The following is a 19,300-nucleotide window of genomic DNA, read 5'->3' as shown; positions in this document are numbered from 1 at the left end:
TTGACCACATCTAAATGCTAGTGTTTATGGCTCCCCCCCCCTCCCTCTTTTTTTTTTTTTCTTGGGAGGAAATGGCAATTGGCAAGGAAAACTATAAAAATTATGCAACAGAACAGCAGCTTTTGGTTGGCATATGGTGCTTTTGTCGCATCACCGGGTTCCAAGTGCCAACGAGCTTCAGCTTGGTCCTAAAAGGGCTTCCAGCATGCCTGTTAGCAGCTTTACATTGCTGCAGCCTTTCATTAACTGGCAGCCAGTGATCGTATAATTACTTATAATTAATGGTTGATGGTGCTTTGGGGGATAGCGAAGGAAGTTGACCCTGGCTGCAGGCTCATGTGGAAACTGTGAAAGCATGCACAGGAAAGGGATGAGAGCTCAGTGGAATTTCTGTGGAAATGCCTATGCTGCAACGGTCACATCTGTCTGAAAACTTCTTGTTCTTTGTATTATTTTGCAGCTGGGCATAAATGGTTTTTCAGCATTTTTGGGTTGGAATACGTGTCATTTGACTAGAAACACTAATGCTGGAAAGCTTTGTTTTGATTGAGACAGTATGCTAGAGGCCCCTGTGTACTGTGCAATGTCAGTCTATATTAAAGAACCCCAGGGTGGCCTTAATTAATCCGGAGCCCTCCACTACACTGTTTTTCGTAGCTTCTGTGTCACTTCAGAACGTTAAACCCTACAATGTACCATTTTTCCTCTGCCTTTGGTGCGGCAGAAGGTGCTCCCCTTTTGTCCAGTTTGAAATTATGGGGCTGGGTTTTGTGCTGCTATTGCAAGGTCAGCCAGCATTTTTTTTTTTTTTAATCAAAAGAAGGAAACCGGGCAGCATGATTACCACTCCTTGATGTGGATTTCAGCAACAGCTGTTGGGCTGGCAATTTGCCCGTCACATAATTTAGACATATTTTCTGGTCCTTTCAAGTCTATTTCGTGATACACCAGTGGTCTGTCCACTCTCTCCCTTCAACAAATTTAAATTAATGAGGTTTTACTGATATGCTGTTTCGTGAATTTCATTTTTTCACTCATTTTGACTATTTTAATGCCTGCAAAACACATTTTTAGAGAATACGTAGCTTTTAATTTTACGTGGAAGTTCACTGCCTTTGATCCCATTGATGAGTGGTGATTGTTTCTTTGCGAAGAACTACAAATGGCCCTTGCTTGCCTCGTGCAGGGAGCTTGTATTATGTAAATAATCGAGTACATTGCAGATATCCATCAGTCAGCTGATAATGTTCGTGTTTGCCACATGAGCACCAGATGGCCATTGCCAGTTGCAAAATGGTATCTAAAAGGCTGCTTGAGTGCGTGTTGCATGTAGTGCTTGCATTAAATGGTTGAGGGGAAATTGAGAACTAGAGAAATGTGGTTGAGGTCTGTAGAGCTGTAGAAAAGTATGCAGTGAACCTGCTGTGCCCCATTGAGTTGAGAACTGATGTGTGCTTCTTCTCTGGCACCACAGCAGCCCCAGCAACCTACGCTGAATGCGGGGGGCCTGGGCAACTGCCCTCCTTTCCTCAACGGCTTCCCAGGCGGAGCAGCTGGTGCCATGCTGGGAGGAGCTGGGCAGCTTTTCTCTACCAGGGTGGCCGCCGAGGCACCCCACCAGCCACAGGTGATCATTGTTGCTTTTAAGCATAGTAAAGGGGCTTTGGCCACTGAAAGCACTTTGGTTTTGCAAAACACAATTGGTTCATCACCGCAAGTCCTGCGGTGGGTGCTATGGAATGCTGTCGTAAGCCAGAAACAAAAATGAAGCCATGCTGCAGGAAAAGGCACAGGTCATACAATATGTAGTTATGCAGACTAAATTTCAAGACGTTTCTTCTCTTTTTTTTTTCTTGCAGCATGCTTTTTTGGCAGATGCCTGGCTGGTGCAACTTTACCGTTGTAATAGCTAAAAATTCTGTGGGATGAAGCGAAGTACAGGATTGGTAGCATTCTGCAATTTCACTGTTTTTTTTTTTTAGACAATTTGTACAGTAAAGCAGTGTCACATGTCACTTTTTTATGTCTTAAAACAGCTCGTTATGAAGAGCAAAATGCAGTTGTTGTCTCTTCTACTTTTAATGGGGCACATTAGTCAAAAATCACAAATCTGAGCCACAAATAGCTAGGGGAGTCACAGAATGTTTACACATTTAAAGCATTTGCAATGGCTGTGAGAGATGCGTGTGTGAAACATCAAATCATGCATTGCCCACAATCAGGCTTGTACAAGCAAGTATGCTTTTTTCTCTTCATAGCTGCCTTTGCCACTTCATTCTCCTAGGAATTACCTTATAAACGCGTGTAAGGGCCGCACTTTTTGTCCAGATTCAAGGGCCAGTTTTCAGGGTGCTGCCTGTACACGCAATGTGCAAGAAAAAAATTTATTCTCCAAGTAAAAATAGACCGTTCAATAAATGTGCACTGTTTATTTACCATTCAATAGTCACTCACGGAGTCTTCCAACTCCGAGCACCCCACAAGTCGTCATCTTCAGTCCCATCTAAACTGTTTTAAATCCCGGTTACCTCCACGCGAACAAAATCGAGCCAAGCAGAGTCACGAGCAGTGCCCTCTTGAGCCACTGGTCGGCATCTTGTCGTGATTGCCGCTTGCCATCCATTCTGAGTACTGCCTTCGGAATTCAACCATAAAAGGCCAATTGATGCTGACGTTCAGTGGTTGCAGATGCCGGAATTAACGGCCTTGTCTGTACACTACCACTACTCTCGTGCCTTTGACAGTCAAAAAACGGCCGGGCTGGCCGCGGCTGGCAATACCGATGCCAATATGCATTGCGGAAGCTCGCCGCAGAAGAAAAATAGGATAATGGTGATGACCCGCGACTTTGGGTGCCATCCGTGGGCGGCGTTTGGAAGCTCCTGTGCATGTGCATTTTGAAGGCTATTGCCGCGTGGATCGCAGAAAGTTTGGGGTCGGCCCTTACACACACTTATACGGTATTAACAAATCCTATTTTTTGCCAAATCCAAGCCCTTTCACTAGACATAACTTTCAATTCTCTCTCTAAGCTTCTTACTTCGGGTACATTATATATTCATTGTACTCTTGTCAGTACCAAAAAGTAGTGGTGTGTGATGTTCAATATTTTGAATAGGTAATCGAATATCTTTTTGGTATTTCAAATGAGTGAAATAGCTTGTGTTGAAAATTATTTGAAAGGAATCACATATGTTATGAACTTCTCAAATTTTTGAAGTTCAAATTCTTGAGGCTTGAATTAATCGGGTCCGGCATAGTTTTATATATATATATATATATATATAATATGTGTGTAGTTTAAAAAAAAAGGCCCAAACAGATTCCATCCTGCAGCGATTAGCATGAATAAAATAAAGGATTCAGAGCAGCATTCATAATGCCCATCGTTGGCTCCTAAGGCTGTGTGATGCAGCAAGGCTAAGGCAAGTTCTACAAACCTTGCCTAAATGTCCATTCTCGAAGTCCATGGCTCATACGTGCTCTCACTCGTCTCATGTCCTGGGTTTATGCTTTTCATCATCAGTAACGAAAAAACATTTTTATTCATGTGGAGCTTGACTGTGAGTCTTATATTAGCTATAGCCTTAACTCCAAAAGTTATACAGTAAAAGGTTGTAAATTCAAACTTCATGAAACCGACATATAAGTTTGAATCGTGCAAAATTTCCAAATGGCTTCGAAATAATTTATAACGACTTGCATTATGGTGAACTTATTTCTCGAAAGATAGGGTTGTGGTTGCCTGCTTTGTAGACAAGGACTATACAATGAGTACTTTTCATATTTCCATCAGTGCTTTTGTTCACACTGTCAGGAGCATCAAAGCAGAGATGCTTAAAACTTGCTGAACAGCCTTTGACGAGTGTACGCAGTGAAAGAAGATAGAAAGGTGCAGTATCTCCAGTGAGCGTCCGAAATGCTACACTCTGTTGGCTGGCTGATACACGGCTGAAAGCTGCCGTCACTGCAGTCTGGCCACACGAATCTGAAACCAGCTAATAAAATTATCCGTGCATTAACAGGCCTTTTTTATACATAGGCATATATTTCTATGGAACTTGGTTGTACAGAATAGCAGAGTTTGAATTGTCCAGAAGTTCAAATTCTTGAGGCTTGAATTAATGAGCTTTCAGTGTCTTGCACTCTTGCTCGTTGTTTTATATCAGTGTTTGCAGAAATACTGAATATTAGCACAAATATATTGTTTTCGATTTGGTGCTACCACTATAGGTTCATATCTGATTCAGTTTCGACAAACTACTATTTGCGCACCTCTACCAAAAAATGTTTGCAGAATCGCCTATCAAGGTGTAAAATCAGCCACTGGAACACCGGGTACAAAATTTTCTCGGAATGGTGCATGCAAAGAGAATTACATCAATTTGCTCAATTGCTCCAAGTGTGGAGTGTGAAAATAAATGAGGAAAACTTGCGCTCTGCTGTCACGCTTGTTGCATGTCCAAAAGCTGCACAAGCATGCAAACAGAATTGGTAAAAGGAGACCAAACTATGATTGTCAGTCACCTAGCATATTACCGAGAAAGAAGGCTTTCGAGGAGCATTTCCCCTTAAAGAATCAAAGCTCCTAAGCATGTCATAATGGTTTTAAAATATTTTTATTCTGTTGAACAAAATACAGTTGTCCTTGCATTTGGCACATGATTGTGGTTAATTTCAGTCAGGTTTCTGCACAGCAAGTTTTGATTTGGCAACAGGAGCCACTTTTTCCATCACATCATTTAGCACTTCTCCTTGTACAGCTGGATCAGCATACATGAAATGAGACAGCAAGTTTATCAGTTTAATGCATTTGAGCAAAAACTGAATCTAGAGGTGAGGTGTACGGTAGACTCTTGCTAAGACAGATGTCTGATAAGACAATTTTTCTGGCTCTTTGAAGTTTGTATTAGAAGTGAGCCAAATATATGTTACATGAAAACAATAATTAAAATAGCCTTCCAGAAAGAAAATAATTGCAGAGAGCATTTACTGCACTGTGCATAAAGTAAGCTGAAGACTGAGCATGAAACCAGTTGATGTCATCCTACTTGAAAATGGACTGGTTTAGTTTTCTTTTTTCACTGTCTCACCTCTCTGACTACATCCCACAGTAGCTGTTGTTTTCATGTTTTCTAAATTTTGTTTTAAAGATCCTGCTATCCAAAGATAGCTGGCAGTTTAGCAGTGTGTGTGTCTCTCTCTGTTGTCTCGCTCCTTCTGCAGCATAGCTGTTTTTCATTTTGTAAGTAGGTACCCCGTGCACCTGTGCATATACTGCAGGCAATCAGCGTAGCACCGATATCTTGTCACCTCTGCACCACGATAATTGTATGTTACGATGGTGCATCAGTTGAAAATGCAGGTCTGATTAGAGTTGATAAGCCTCAAGCAAGTGAGTGGGTGTACTTTCAGTCGAAACCAGGTCATATCATCCTACTTGAAAACGGACTGGTCTAGTTTTCTTTTTTCACTATCCCACAGCAGCTGTTGTTTTCGTGTTTTCTAAATTTTGTTTTGAGTCCTGTCCAAGCACTTCAAAGATAGCTGGCAGTTTAGCTGTGTGTGTGTCTCTCTCTGTTGTCTCGCTCCTTCTGCAGCATAGCTGTTTTTCATTCCGTAAGTAGGTACTTCGTGCACCTGTGCATATACTGCAGGCAATCAGCGTAGCACCGATATCTTATCACCTCTGCACCATGATAATTGTATGTTATGATGGTGCATCAGTTGAAAATGCAGACCTGATTAGAGTTGATAAGCCTCAAGCCAGTGAGTGGGTGTACTTTCAGTCGAAACCAGGTCATATCATCCTACTTGAAAACGGACTGGCCTAGTTTTCTTTTTTCACTGTCTCACCTCTCTGACTGTATCCCACAGCGGCTGTTGTTTTCGTGTTCTCTAAATTTTGTTTTGAGACCTGCTCCAAGCACTTCAAAGATAGTTGGCAGTTTAGCTGTGTCTGTGTCTCTCTGTTGTCTCGCTCCATCTGCAGCATAGCTGTTTTTCATTTCGTAAGCAGGTACTTAGTGCACCTGTGCATATACTGCAGGCAATCAGTGTAGCACCGATATCATGTCACCTCTGCACCATGATAATTGTATGTTAGGATGGTGCATCAGTTTAAAATGCAGGCCTGATTAGAGTTGATAAGCCTGAAGCCAGTGAGTGGGTGTACTTTGTACGTGCACACTTTTTAGTCACATGATGCCGAGATCACCACCAGCACAGATGCGATGGGGGCCCTACGTTCTCCATGATGGTGCTCACAAGTCATCTCGAGAGGGTGCACTTCATAAGCATGCATTACACATCTTTGCTTTTGTTTTGAGTCCTGTCCAAGCACTTCAAAGATAGCTGGCAGTTTAGCTGTGTGTGTGTCTCTCTCTGTTGTCTCACTCCTTCTGCAGCATAGCTGTTTTTCATTCCGTAAGTAGGTACTTCGTGCACCTGTGCATATACTGCAAGCAATCCTTTGCTTTCCTTTACAATGCTCTTCAGGCGTCCCGTAGATGCTGCTGTGCAGGATTGCCGTGGTTCACTGACACTGTGGAAGTTCATGTGAACTGAAGGATACATGAGACAAGTAGTTTTAATTAAGCATTTCTCTTTCTACATTGAATCTTGTGGGAAACCATCCATATCTGAGGATTCATGCAAGCAACCGTTGTGCGTGTTACATTGCGATAAGCAGCAGTGAGGCCTTCAGGTGCAGTAATTGCTGCCTTTTATGCGCTGCAGGAGGCCACGCCTTGGTCCCCGCACAAGCTAATGGGCAATGCGCCTGGTGATTCCTTGCACCATCATGCTGGCCACCACCCCCACCACCCACAGCAGCAGCCACCGCACCACGCCCATGTGGCCACCGCCAAGCTGGTGAGTCCTGTTGCTCCTCTGTCATTTTATGAAGCGTCGAATTCCCCTATGTGAGCATCGGTTATATTGGCTTTGCACTTCATGCCCTACTTGTGCCCATTTCTTCTTGATCTAAAATGTCAGTAACTCATGTTTATTTCCTGGCCCAGTCTGCCACACTCTTAATTAAGGATAGCAAACGGTGTGGTGGGGTGCATTTTATACCGTCAGAGGCATGGCAGACGTTCACTGTGATTATTGTAGGTTGCCAGAACCCTGGTTGTGGTGGTTTTGGTGTTCACATGTGTTGTTCATGCACCTCCTCTATTAGCCTAATGAATTAACCAGAATAAAGCCATAGCTGTACACATCCAGCAGCTCACCAGCCTGAACTACCTTGTAGCTTCTCATAGCCATTCTTCTCACCGGTGTGGCGGCGACGGTGAGAAAAACCGCTCAACGGTCAGAGCATCGCGATGGTCAAACAGAAAGAGACGTGGGACACTGACAAACCAGCTCGGGCGGAGCCTCGCTGCTCAAAGACGAAAAAAGTAGCGGTGGTGGGGACTGTATCCGTGGCAACAATGGAAGTCACATGCTGCGCCTTTTTTTTTTTTTCGTTCTTTTTTTTTTTAATTGACACTGTCTCGCGAGCTCTAGCAAGCATCTGGAGTTGGAATGCGTTTTGCTCAAATCTTTGCGTATTTGACGCAAAGCTCTCTCAGAGATTATGTTTAGTCCGGACACCAGGTGTATCGAAAAATGAATTAAAATCAGCATTTGTTGTCAGTTGGCAATGGGTGGTTTTTGAGGCACTAGACAGGCGCGTAGTATATTTTTTTTGTCCTTCATGCTCTCACATTGCCGTATGCAAGCAGACTCGTGCTGTCATAACTCCGCTTGCAGCTGCCACAATGACGCGTCCCACTGGCTATCTCGCTCGCAGCTACACTCAAGCCGTGATATATGGGCACGTGATAGAAGCACGCTCACACTTACTGGCCTGTCCTCCGTGTGGCAGAGCTCCGTCGGCGCCTGTCAACGGAATCGTAGAGGAGGGGTCACACAGCGCAGGCCACTCGGTTTCAAGCAGTAACAGGTCCTAACTCCCCGCGGCTAGCGGTGCCTGCTGTGAAGAGTGTAGCGGTTATGCAGGATGCATGTAATGTGGGTTCGGGGTTGCAGAATGGCAGCAATGTTGTGGCAATGTTTCATAGCTTTGACCTGCAATCGAAAGAAAGAGGCTGTAAAGTCAAATGAGTGAAGTTTAAAATGTTCGAAATTTTGGTTGGTGTTGTACATTAACTCCACGGAGCGCGTGACAGGGCCATGGCAGAGTCCAAATAATCGGGCGTCGGAAAAATCTGTGTTATTATTTTTTTTTTAAGCTCTTGCTTTTGGTTCATAAAACGGGGCATCTTGTGACCTCTCCTCTCTATATGGTGATATCGAAATGGTTGTGCTCTCTCATCGAAAATATTTGGAATTTGCTGTGTGACACGACCATCAGAAGCATGATTCACTGGTAAATTTTGCCAGCCACACAAAAAAAATGGCATTTTCTAAATTTTTACTACATGTTTCAATAATTTGTCATTGTGGCACATGTTCGAGGATTGTGAAAAGAGAAATAATTTAAAAAATTAAAATTCGCCAAATTGGTCATATTGTGAATGGCATGTTGAGTGTGCTACTGTAGAGGACGCTGGTGGAAATGTACCTCAAATGATTGTATGCATCCCTTCGATGCTGTGGAGTGTGGCCATCATTGTTTGTCTTCTGTTTTACTTTACTGTGTGGCAGATTTGGTTTTTGTTCGGTTCAAAGTGTGCACACCTGTGGTGTGAGTGACAGTAACAATGTGTGTTGCCCTGCTTTGCAGCCTTGGCAGAGCTGGACGCACCACCAGACGTGATTCGGTCCCCCGATCCCTTCCATTGAGTAGCCGTCACCATCCCGACGACATGAGGCGGGCATGTCCAGTCTGTCCCCTGGACAGGGGAAGGGAAACAGAAGGCGGAAACCGTTTATATATATTATAAATATATATATACACACACAGATACACAGACGCCAGACACACACAATTTTGACAGACAAACAAACGCACACACATGGAGAAAACACTAGCGAGAGATTAGAAAAAAAAAAAACTGCCGGACAACCCACCGGTGCGGGAGGAGCTAAACTTTGGGCGGGCAGGCTGCAGCGCTGTTAATAAAAGAAAAAAATAAAAGCAGGTTCAAAAAAACGTTTGTGTCATGCTGTGCTTGCCAAGTGTGGTGGCAGGTTTGGGGATGAGTGCCCACACTGTCCTTTGACCTGTGAAGAGGAGTCTGGTGCTACAGTATGCATAGCTGTCTCTCGGTTTATTTGCTGATAAACTGTATGACTTGCATTCACAGTGTGCTTAAAGAACTGTTGCCATAAGTAGTGCAATGTATGTATGTAGTAATGTGCACATCAGCGAAACATGTAGTGCTATGCTTAAATGTGGTGTAACAAATAGTTAATAGATATGCCTAGTCCGTTGCACCCTTCTCTCTCGTATCACTCTTCTGGCTCGGTGGTCAGCGCTGCTTGGCCTTGCCTACGTCCATGTCGAAGTCTCGCGAGCGCGACGAGTTCCCTCCGCATCAACAGTAGCACTATGGCACAGCAGTGGTTTTGCCATCCGCGAGCGCTGGTTTTAGTGCTAATGCACTATTTCACGAGATCTAACCGGGCCTTCAGGATGTGCGCCACAGATACTGAGCCTTACCTTTCCTGTAAGTCAATTACTAATGAAAGCATTAGTAGGGTATGTAAAAATGATAGTGATGATAGTAGATCATAACAAAACAAGAATAAAAAACTAAATATAACAAAAAAAAATATCTTGCTGCCCGCCATGGTTGCCTGCAGCAAGAGGCAAAAAGGATAATGGAGAAAGCATGGGAGAAAACCGTTAAATAGTGGCTCATACGACTGCAGTAGCCATAACTGCAGGGGCCCTATTCTCGACACACACACGGCCACCGTTAGGCGCCATTTTGTTTCTCCATTTCGGTGTGTCAAAATGGCTTTTTGCAGTGACTTAAAAATGACGTGAGTGAAAATGGATTTTTAGCAGCGGTATTCGTGATGTATTTGTAAGTAATTATGGAGGGAAAACGGAGGTATATATGGTAGAAAGGGAAGCACTTATGCTTGCATTATGGATGGGCTGAAATGAACTGCCCACCTGACTCCTGAAATCTGATTGGCTGACGTTTGGCGCCGCATTTTGAACCACTTGAGGCGGCCGCAAAAAACACATGGCGAATTCGACATGCAGTGCAGGCGACTGTTAGCTCACCACAGTTTGGTAGACAGTTTGGTGGGTGGTAAAGTAAGCTGACACATCTTGTTTTAATTCCATAAAGCACTGAAACGACATAAGGGAACTTTTCAGCTGCATCATCTTTTAGAGGATTAATATTGAAGACTCAGATTTACAGCCGCACGAGGACCGTACCTACCCTCCCGTAGCAAATGCTTTGCTCTCATAGAGAAACCATCGATCCGCGCCGTCATTGCCAAGCGCAGCAATGCGGCCCGCTAACTCAAGCGGTTGATCTGCTTGAGTTAGCGAGACAGCTTGAGACAGCAATAGAAGGGGAAGTTGGGCGAGTTTTAGGTTGTTCATGATGGTTTTGTGGGCGCTCTTTCACAGAGACAAAGAAGAAATAAAAGTGCCAGTCCCATGTTTTCTTCTCATCGTATTTGTGTTAAACCGCACCCACCAAACCATCATGAATTTCAGAGAGCACCGCGATGCTTTCTAATTATCTGTCTGGTCGGTTCATGAGTACAACCCGAGGAATTTCGCGCGACAGGCAGCGAAGGATCACCAATGACTGCCTTAAACGTCAGCCCTAAACACTGCCTTTTTTGCCTTGCACTATGCACTCACTGCAATGTTAATGAATTGAGCAGCCTTTCTACAATGGGAAAAGAAAGCAAGGATGCTCACAGCTTCTATTTTAAAACAGGAATGTATGTTCCATGTACATGGCACATGTTTGCATGCCACATGTGATGTGTTTCATATACTTAAGTTTTGGTTAATATGCATGCAGGCTCACTATTTCCTTATTCTTAAGAAAAAAAGTGCTCCGGGGCACATTATGACGGTGTGCTCTAATCATATGATGTATTTGAGTGACATTTTATGTTGTTTGCTTTTTTTTTAATACAGCCAAAAAATATCCCTTTTTAATTTGCATTTTATCATTTCGACAGTAAGGAGTACGCACGGGCGCCGCCGTCGCTGCCCTAGCTTCATACCACAATTTCTTGTCATCTTTCGTTTTCTTTCCTTATTTTCCGTTTATCCCCCTCTGCACGTGTACAGCAGCCTGAGCATCGCCTAATTAACCTTCCTGCTATTCCGTTGTTCTGTTTCTTTCTCTTTCTCAGATGTCTTTTGCGTTTCGCAAGAGCCTTTCGCATGCCAGCACATGAAAATTTAACCGACTAGTTGTAAGGCCCAGCGTATGCCTTCCACTTCGTGTCTGTGTGGAAGACTCTCTCTCTCTCTGTCTCCCTCCCGCTCTCTCTCTCTCTGCTCTGCTTTCTGCGCTCTAAAAACTTATGCCGACACAATATGTTAGAAACTTAAGCAGACTTGGTAGCCTGACGGTAGCTGGTCATAACGCAGCTTTTCAAAAAAGGTGGGTAGCACAGCCAGTGCCTAACAGTATTTGATACTTTGAGACTGCGAGCGTTGTCCTCAGACATGGACAATGCCGGCTGCGCCGGCGCCTCTTCGTCAGTGCTGGAGCTACGTTGGAAATCTGTCAATTCCTTCTGTTTACGACTCAGTTCTTAAACGTTTTAGTTCCTGCATTTAAAAGCCGCTGATAAGTGAACGTGAGAGATAATCGATGCTTATGAAAAGCAATGCTACTTTCCGCTCCCATTCTGCACCACTACGAATATTCCGTTGCCATTCTTGCTCTTCAGCAGAAACTCACGCAGACTTTTTGTGCGTAGCTGATGACGAATGTTCAACCGCGAGTATGTCATGACACACTGATACCGCAATGCCACAACATACTTCACTCGCCTCACTGCAATCCGAGGCTTCCGAATCGCGGAATGCACCGCGATGTATCGGTTCCTGCAGGAGCATCGTTGTTTTTCATACTTGGCGCCAATATATAGTAGCGGACGACAGCGCACTTTTTCTGTAAGTTTGTCTTTTTCTTAAAAATGCATAACCCGATTGTGTGCTTACGTAACCTGGCACCGTCCTACAGCACACGTCACGCGTACGTCACGATTTGAACAAAATGGCAAATTGTCGAGAATAGGGTCGTGCTGGTTTTTTTCACTCAAAGACCGCGTGGTGGTGCTAGCATTATGCGTGCGCTAAAGTCCATCAAGGGGCTTTAGCGCGCGCTAGGGAGCCTACATGGGGAAAAATTTGTCCATGCGCTCTGACGTATACACTCCGTGCCAGTTTAATTTTCTTTTGAGCAGGTGTTTCAGTTATCATATTGTACATGTAAACGGCTGAAAACATGAACGCTTTTCTTTATCGGCATGTGTGTGTGCGTGTGTGTGTGTAAACCACGCTTGAACTCCTAAAGGGCGGCCGCACAAGCATAGTCTTACCTCCGGGCTCGACACGCTGCTGCGAGTTGCCTTCAACGAAGAAAAAATAAAATGCATTCATATTAATTGCTCTCCGAGGTGGTTGTTCCCGTCTCAGTGCGTGGGTGTGATAGCCAGGTGATGTCCGTGTCAGCGTTGTTCACATCACATGAGTAATGTATCGAAGGAAACGGCATAATGATGCTCAAAAGCATAGCACGTATACATATCAGCACTGTCATCATGTGCATACATATATATATATACTTTAAGCATTATTATTGGCTAATAATATTGCTTAAATTTGTTTTATTACCATTGCAGTAGGTCTAGCAGTTTTACATGCACGTCTGTTAGCAAACGTTAGAAAACGCGCAGAAGTTGCCTGCAATTCGGCTGTTTCCCTAGCACGAAAAGCATCTGCTAGAGTATAAATTCGCGGGGTGGCCGCGAGGCTGCGCAACGCTTATGCCCTATTGGGAAAGGGAAATAGAGCAAAACCCCCAACGCTACAGGCACGAGAAGTCTCATACTTTGCAAGACTCCGCGGGATACCGCGAGATTGTGACGTCATCGGCCAGTCTACCATGAGGAAGATTGTTAAAAATAAATCAAACCTACCTCCACCGTGAATCGAACCTCATTCCTTGGATCCCCAGCCGAGTGCTTTAACCAACTGCACCACGCCCGGGATCGTGAAATGCGTATAATTTTCCTTATCTACCATGAGGATGATAGTAGCGATGGCAATGACACTGCAATTAGTGATAATGACAATGGTGACATTGGCAATGATAATTAGAGTGCATTACTTGATAATGATAGCAAACGTAATGCACTGTGTACACCAGCAACACTTAGGCTTTCGCATTTCTGCAGTGTAGATCCCACAGTGGTCTCAGAATTTTTATTTCGTGTCTTCCCTTCTCCTTTTCTTGACAGAGTCCCACCATTTCCTCCCCTGCTTATAGCATCAGTCTTTCTTCTCTTAATATTTCGTTTCTGGCTGCTTTGATCCCTGGCCTTGGATGGACCTCATCCACACGACGGCTGGGGGTGTGCTCCATGTAACAGCACATGCCATATTAAATTAATGCAAACTGCAGCACACACCGAGAAAAAATGCTAGTCTTCAATGTACGCAATTGCATATGAAGCGTCGTAAAGGGTTAATGTTTGCCAACACTTCCATTCGCATTCTCTTATCATATAAGCACAAATTTATTGAAAGCACTGATAGTACAAACGTTCTATCAGCAATGAAATGGAGCTTAATAAACCGAATATGGGTGTGCGAATAGTACAATTTTCTTCGAATCGAATACGAATAGTTTAATATAGGGGATAAGTCCCTGGAGCACGCGAACGGCAACTAGAGGATGGCCATACTTGTGGATCGGCAGCATCAAAGCGAAGCCGCATCCTCTAGCTCTTGAGACCGTCGCTTGAAGGTGAGAGTGGAATGGGTACAGGGACACAGGGATGATGTCGGCAACGAGGCTGCGCATGTCACTCCAAATGATCCCGATCCGATCGCGCGTGTCAGCGCGGCCCGACAAGACGGCTTGCCCTCGAGGTGCTGACTCCTGCTAATCCTAACCCCATATCACTGGGGATTCGGCGCGGTACCCAAGTTCTCGTACATAGGACTCGCACAGGCTACGCACTCACCGCAGATGTTATTGCCAAATGGTTGTGCAATAAGAAGCCCAGGCACCATGGCCCCGCAGCTCAGCCAGACGATTAACAAGAATACGACGACGAGCATGTGGTCAGGGTTAGATACAGAAAATGCAACATGGACGCCCGCCCAACGGTGCAACACATTGTGAGACTGCCCTCGTTACCACGACATCCGAAGAAGATACCTTCCAGGCCATATCGCCACATTCAGGGCTTGGACCATCGAGCAACGACGACGCTCAGGCCCGATCCATGCTGCTATACCCTCTAGGAGTTTGCACGTGAAGCAGGCATTGACATTAACATGTGATCTTGTCCGGACTCTCTCCTGAGAAGAGGTCTTCGTGCCAGCTTCATTTAATAAAATTACTCACTCGCTTGTTGATGCGAAAGTTACGAAGTTCTGACACACACAGTCTTTGTTAAATGTAACGAGGCTGCAGGGTCTGCTTCTCAGTAATAGAGAATTCATGCCACTTCTGAAAACGTTAATCTCTGCAGAGTAAATGCGAGCCCCTGTCCCCATTTCTTGAGACGTTACGGTGTTCTGGAAATCCTTATTATTTTTACAATACGAGTAAAGACCAAATCATGCAGCCTGGTTACTTTTGGAAAAGACAGTAAGTATGCTAGAGGCGAATATTCCTTTACATATGGTGCTTCTAGCTTGTATTCGCCAGATGAGATTTTGTCCCTGACCTTTGCTACCGGATCGAATACGAATAGTGCAGCTTTCCCTACCTGACCGGATATAGTCATATAGTGATAGCATCGAATCATAAAAAATGAGTGGCAGCGGTCTGATGCTGACTTGTGTATTTAAAGTTATCAAATATGCAACGTATGTTATCTCCACTGGCGGCTTCAATACGAATTCAGTATATAAACTTTATAAGAGTCAAGCTATACATGCAAAAAAAAAAAAAATCCTTTTTTTATTGATGACGAAACCCTTGGGATATAAAACAGGCGATAGAAGTTATGAGCCATGACTATAGCCATGACCTTCGAGACGAAGCATCAAACCGAAGCTGCTAGACTCGCCCTTTGCCGCTCCAGATGTCCAGTTTTGCATCATTTACATGTCATGTGCGAGCATTATGAATGCTGCCGCATGAAATGACCGCGTAGAAGCATTGAACCATTCATCTAACGCATGCCGATGGCTGCAGGATGGTGCGCAGCATCGAAGCGGGCCCTGTGTTTTGCACAGTTGGAGAACACTGCGCGCCTAATTCGAACTTCGTGCCAAATATCCGAAAAGTGTTCGAAATTTTTATAGTATATCCAGTTCGGTTCAAATAATTTTCGAAATGAACCTATTCTTTCTTCCTGTCACTCACCTCTTTGAATTCCTCTACCGCTTCCTTACTATCCCTTTATTTCCACCACCCCAGTTCAGGTGCTTCAGATATTAGCAGATGCCAGGGCTGGCAAATGTCTTTTCTGCCTGTCTTTTTTTTATATTTCGTTAATAAATAACCATTAACTACTATTCTGCTGCTGCTGCCGCTACTACTATTACTACTACTACTACTATTATTTGATTGGTTTGAACAATCGAACTCAGGAATATCCCATTCGACATTTTCGATGATTTTAGGTTTTATATTTATGCAATGGGATATCATCTATAGGGCTCAGTGAGGTGAGGAGGCCAAATGAGGCATATACTGTACTGAAGGGCGAGCATGTACTGTGTCATCGGGGTTTACCGGAGAGACAAGAACTATAGTAGCAGGTTTCCTTATCAATAAGGATATAGCCGGTAATATAGATGAATTCTATATCAGTAATGAGAGGGTATAGCTGGCATCGTAATTAAGCTAAATAAGCGACATAAGCTGAAGGTTGTACAAGCATACGCATCTACATTAGTCATGATGACCAGGCAGTACAAATTCTTCTATGAAGATCTAGAATCGGCTATGGGGAAAGTGAAAACACATTACACTGTACAAATACAAATGGGCGATGTCAATGAGGTAGGTAGAGAGCAAGCTGGAGACCGTGCATTGGGCAACTATGGCATTGGGTTAAGAAATAGCGAGGGGGGGGGGGAGTTACTAGCTAGTTGAGTTTGCAACGCAGAAACTCCTTCAGCAAACGGAAGAACCTGAAGTGGATATGGAAAAGCATTAACGGGGAGACGGAAAGATGCGATGCAGTGACCGCAGGATGGGTCTCGAATTAATGTGTATTTGAGGAGCGAGCGGAACAGATTACTGAGGAAGAAGTCTATCAAGGAATCAGCGGTAGGGGGAAAGTAGAAGAATTCAGGCTCTCGCTGCAAAATAGATACTCGGTGCTAACCGAGGAAGCCGACCTTAGTCTAGAAGCAGTGAACAATAATTTCAGATATCATTACTGAGTGCGCGGTAGATACAGGCGGTAGAATTGTTAGTGAGGATACCGGTAAATTGAGAATGCTCTAAAGAACGGTCCGGTCGTAGCCTGAAAGTGGTAAAGAGGAAATTATGCATAGGCAAAAATAAGATGTATGCACTGAGGGACAAGGCGGGCAATGTCATTGCTAACATGGATAAGATAATCAAGGTAGCCGAGGAGTTCTATGCGGACCTCTACAGTAACCATAGTAATCTGGACAAGAATGAAATTTGCTGTAATGAAGAGCAATCAGACGTTGCGCCAGTAAGGAAGGACTAAGTTAAGAATTAGCCTTAGAAGCTATGAAAAGGGCGAAAACAGCTGGGAAGGATCAGGCGCAGGACGTGCGCGCCCGCGCAGAAGCGACGGCGGAATGCCCAATCCCCCAGAGTGTGTGGGGAGGGGTCGAATAGAGGCCCATATGTGAATCTCAGTGATGCAAGCCGAGAAAAATAAGTGTATGTGGGTACCTACACTGAGAAGTGAAAAGCTGCCATGATCGCCGGGCATTCTCCACTCCCTCCCCCTCACAAGTCCTTATCTAAAATCGAACAGTATACGTGGCGCCATTTACAGGCCCACACTTTCCTCTCCCCTGCACGCCTTGCCCTTATTCACCCCGGTGCCTTCTCGCCCCATGGCACGCTTTGCAGCTCTCCCCGAGCAGACTATGCTCGCATTCTTTACTCTTGTCTGGCGCACTTTCCCGGCCGTCTCCTGGCAAATAAACAGCCCGCAGCTGTGGGAGGCTGCTTTGGCCAGCTCGGAACCGCATATTCAACAGTGGCTTACGACCTGGGCAGCGGAAGTCGCCGCCAGGCGTGACCTGGAGGCCACGACCAGCAGCGCGGAAACTAGGCCACCCACGGAACGGCGGCATCATAATTTTATTTATTTTTTTTTTGCCTTCACTGAATAAAGGTACCACCACCACCACGACCAAAGGTCTTGGGATAAGCCAGAACCAAGACAGCTTTAGTACGAGTGGGGGTGTGCATCAATTGAAGCCTGTAATCGGGTGGAGAGACGTGGATGAACCCGTCGGATTGTTCAGTGGTTAATTATGCTCGTCTGCTGAACCGGAGTTCCCAGGTTCGAACCCGACCGCGGCGGCCGCGTTTCGATGGAAGCGAAACACAAATGCATCCGTATATGCTGTGCGATGTGTGCATCTTAAAGATCCCTAGGGGGTCGAAGTTACTCCGGAGTCCTCCCTACGGCATCTCTTCTCTTTGCCCCGCCTTCCTCCCTTGTCTTGTGGTGCTGTTCAGGTGTCCATCGAGAACTGCGACATTCCTTTCCTATAAACCAATTTACAATTTAGAGACGTGGTGTGCATGCTGTGCGGTACTGGTTGGGTTCGTTCCTGCATATGTGGAGGAAGTTTCCCTGGGAACGATGCAAGTGATGTGGGGCGAAGGTTCGATATAGTGAAGGGTTTGGCTTGGGGATGAAGATAATTTTGGCATGGCGCTGCAGTAATGTCGGAGGTTGTTATAATCGGGCTTCCAGTCGAGGTTCGCGCGGTTCCTGCAGCGGTCGACGACTGGAGCCGAGCGGATGCCGGTGAGCGCCTGACGCCCCCTGACAAGCCCTGGTGCTGTGCCGCATGACAGTAGCGCACTGAGGGGAAGCCTCGACTTGAGACAAGCCAAAACATGCCCTAGACTGACAAGCGCCTCTATCCGGCGACAGCGCTCCCTCCTCTCCTTTTTGCTCTGCGGCAGATTCGAAGTGGGAAATCAGCGCGCTCGATATTGGACCTCTTTGGCCGCTGCCAGCTGCTACCTCCGGATGGGACGGTTAGCAGGGGCGCTGCAGCTCGGAAGAGAGATCGTCCAGAGCGTCCGTCGAGTGCAGTGCTTCTCGCCTGGAGGGGACGCGGCGGAATCTCCCTGGCCGTCGCTGTGCACGCGCGTAGCCTCTAGTTTTGGCCCCCATGCCGTTCTGTTATTTGTACCATCCCAGGTGAAAATGTCCTTATGGGATTCTTTATGGTCCCAGTTCTTATGGTTTATTGGCCCATTCCCTGTAGCTGCTGGCACCATAAAGCTTGTGGGACCATAAAGCTTATGGGACCATAAGGCGTCAGGGACCAGTAGCTTCCGGTCCCAGAGAGCAGGATGCGGGACTGAAAGGGCAATGAAACATGTTTTGTTTACATTTTCCGATGTTTATTCACATTTCAACTTCTGTTTTGCCTTAAGGGCACCAAGCATCTTTTCGCTCAGCACTCTGTTGATGTTCTTGAATGTGGGGGTGACATCCTCGGTTTTCATTTTGCCCCAGTGTTTCAAGGTCTCTGCAAGAGAAAATGCGGGTGATAGCACAAATTAAAAAGAACACAATTTGCCATGGCTACCCTGACTTGACATACCTGCAACATATGTCCTCACTTTAAATTTCTCATGAGACATAAGTAAATATAGCACTTGTTGGGGTGGTGCGGTATAGGACCCTCGACTACTGTGCCCAAGGATGTGGGATCGAATATCCCGGCCTCGGCAGCCCCTTTTCGATGGCGCCGAAAAGCTAGGCGCCCATGTGCTGTGTGATGTCAGTGCACATTAAACCCCAGGTGGTCTAAATTTTTAGAGCCTTCCTCTCAGTGTCTCTCATAGCCTGAGTCGCTTTGAGATGTTAAATCCTAAAACGAAACCATAATTAAGCTTCTTATATACTTAAGTTAAAACTGTGGCAACTGCGGTTTAAAAAGGTGCCTTAATATAGCCTTGGCAAAAAAATCTGGTCAAGGATA

The 19,300-nt window shown here is 45.2% G+C and overlaps 1 protein-coding gene across 17 annotated transcripts in view; it reads left to right on the top strand.

The window, feature by feature from the left end:
• The window catches only part of mask (multiple ankyrin repeats single KH domain), a 165,565-nt gene extending 156,462 nt beyond the window's left edge, over positions 1-9,103 (top strand). For 15 of the 17 annotated variants that reach the window (XM_084609470.1, XM_084609463.1, XM_084609474.1 and 12 more), the window contains 3 exons: positions 1,475-1,627; positions 6,739-6,873; positions 8,735-9,103. In XM_084609470.1, coding sequence (XP_084465596.1) covers positions 1,475-1,627; positions 6,739-6,873; positions 8,735-8,767 — 321 coding nt within the window. In that variant the 3' untranslated portion in view covers positions 8,768-9,103. The remainder of the gene's footprint in view (positions 1-1,474; positions 1,628-6,738; positions 6,874-8,734) is intronic. The other 2 variants (XM_084609469.1, XM_084609464.1) reach the window with 1 other exon arrangement.
• The last annotated feature ends 10,197 nt before the right edge of the window (positions 9,104-19,300 follow it).

Source organism: Amblyomma maculatum, chromosome 7, assembly GCF_055883805.1.
Source record: "Amblyomma maculatum isolate TAMU_Amacu chromosome 7, ASM5588380v1, whole genome shotgun sequence".
Classification (NCBI taxonomy): domain Eukaryota; kingdom Metazoa; phylum Arthropoda; class Arachnida; order Ixodida; family Ixodidae; genus Amblyomma; species Amblyomma maculatum.
The sequence above is the reverse complement of the archived record's forward strand: the minus strand, read 5'-3'. Positions and strand labels throughout refer to the sequence as shown.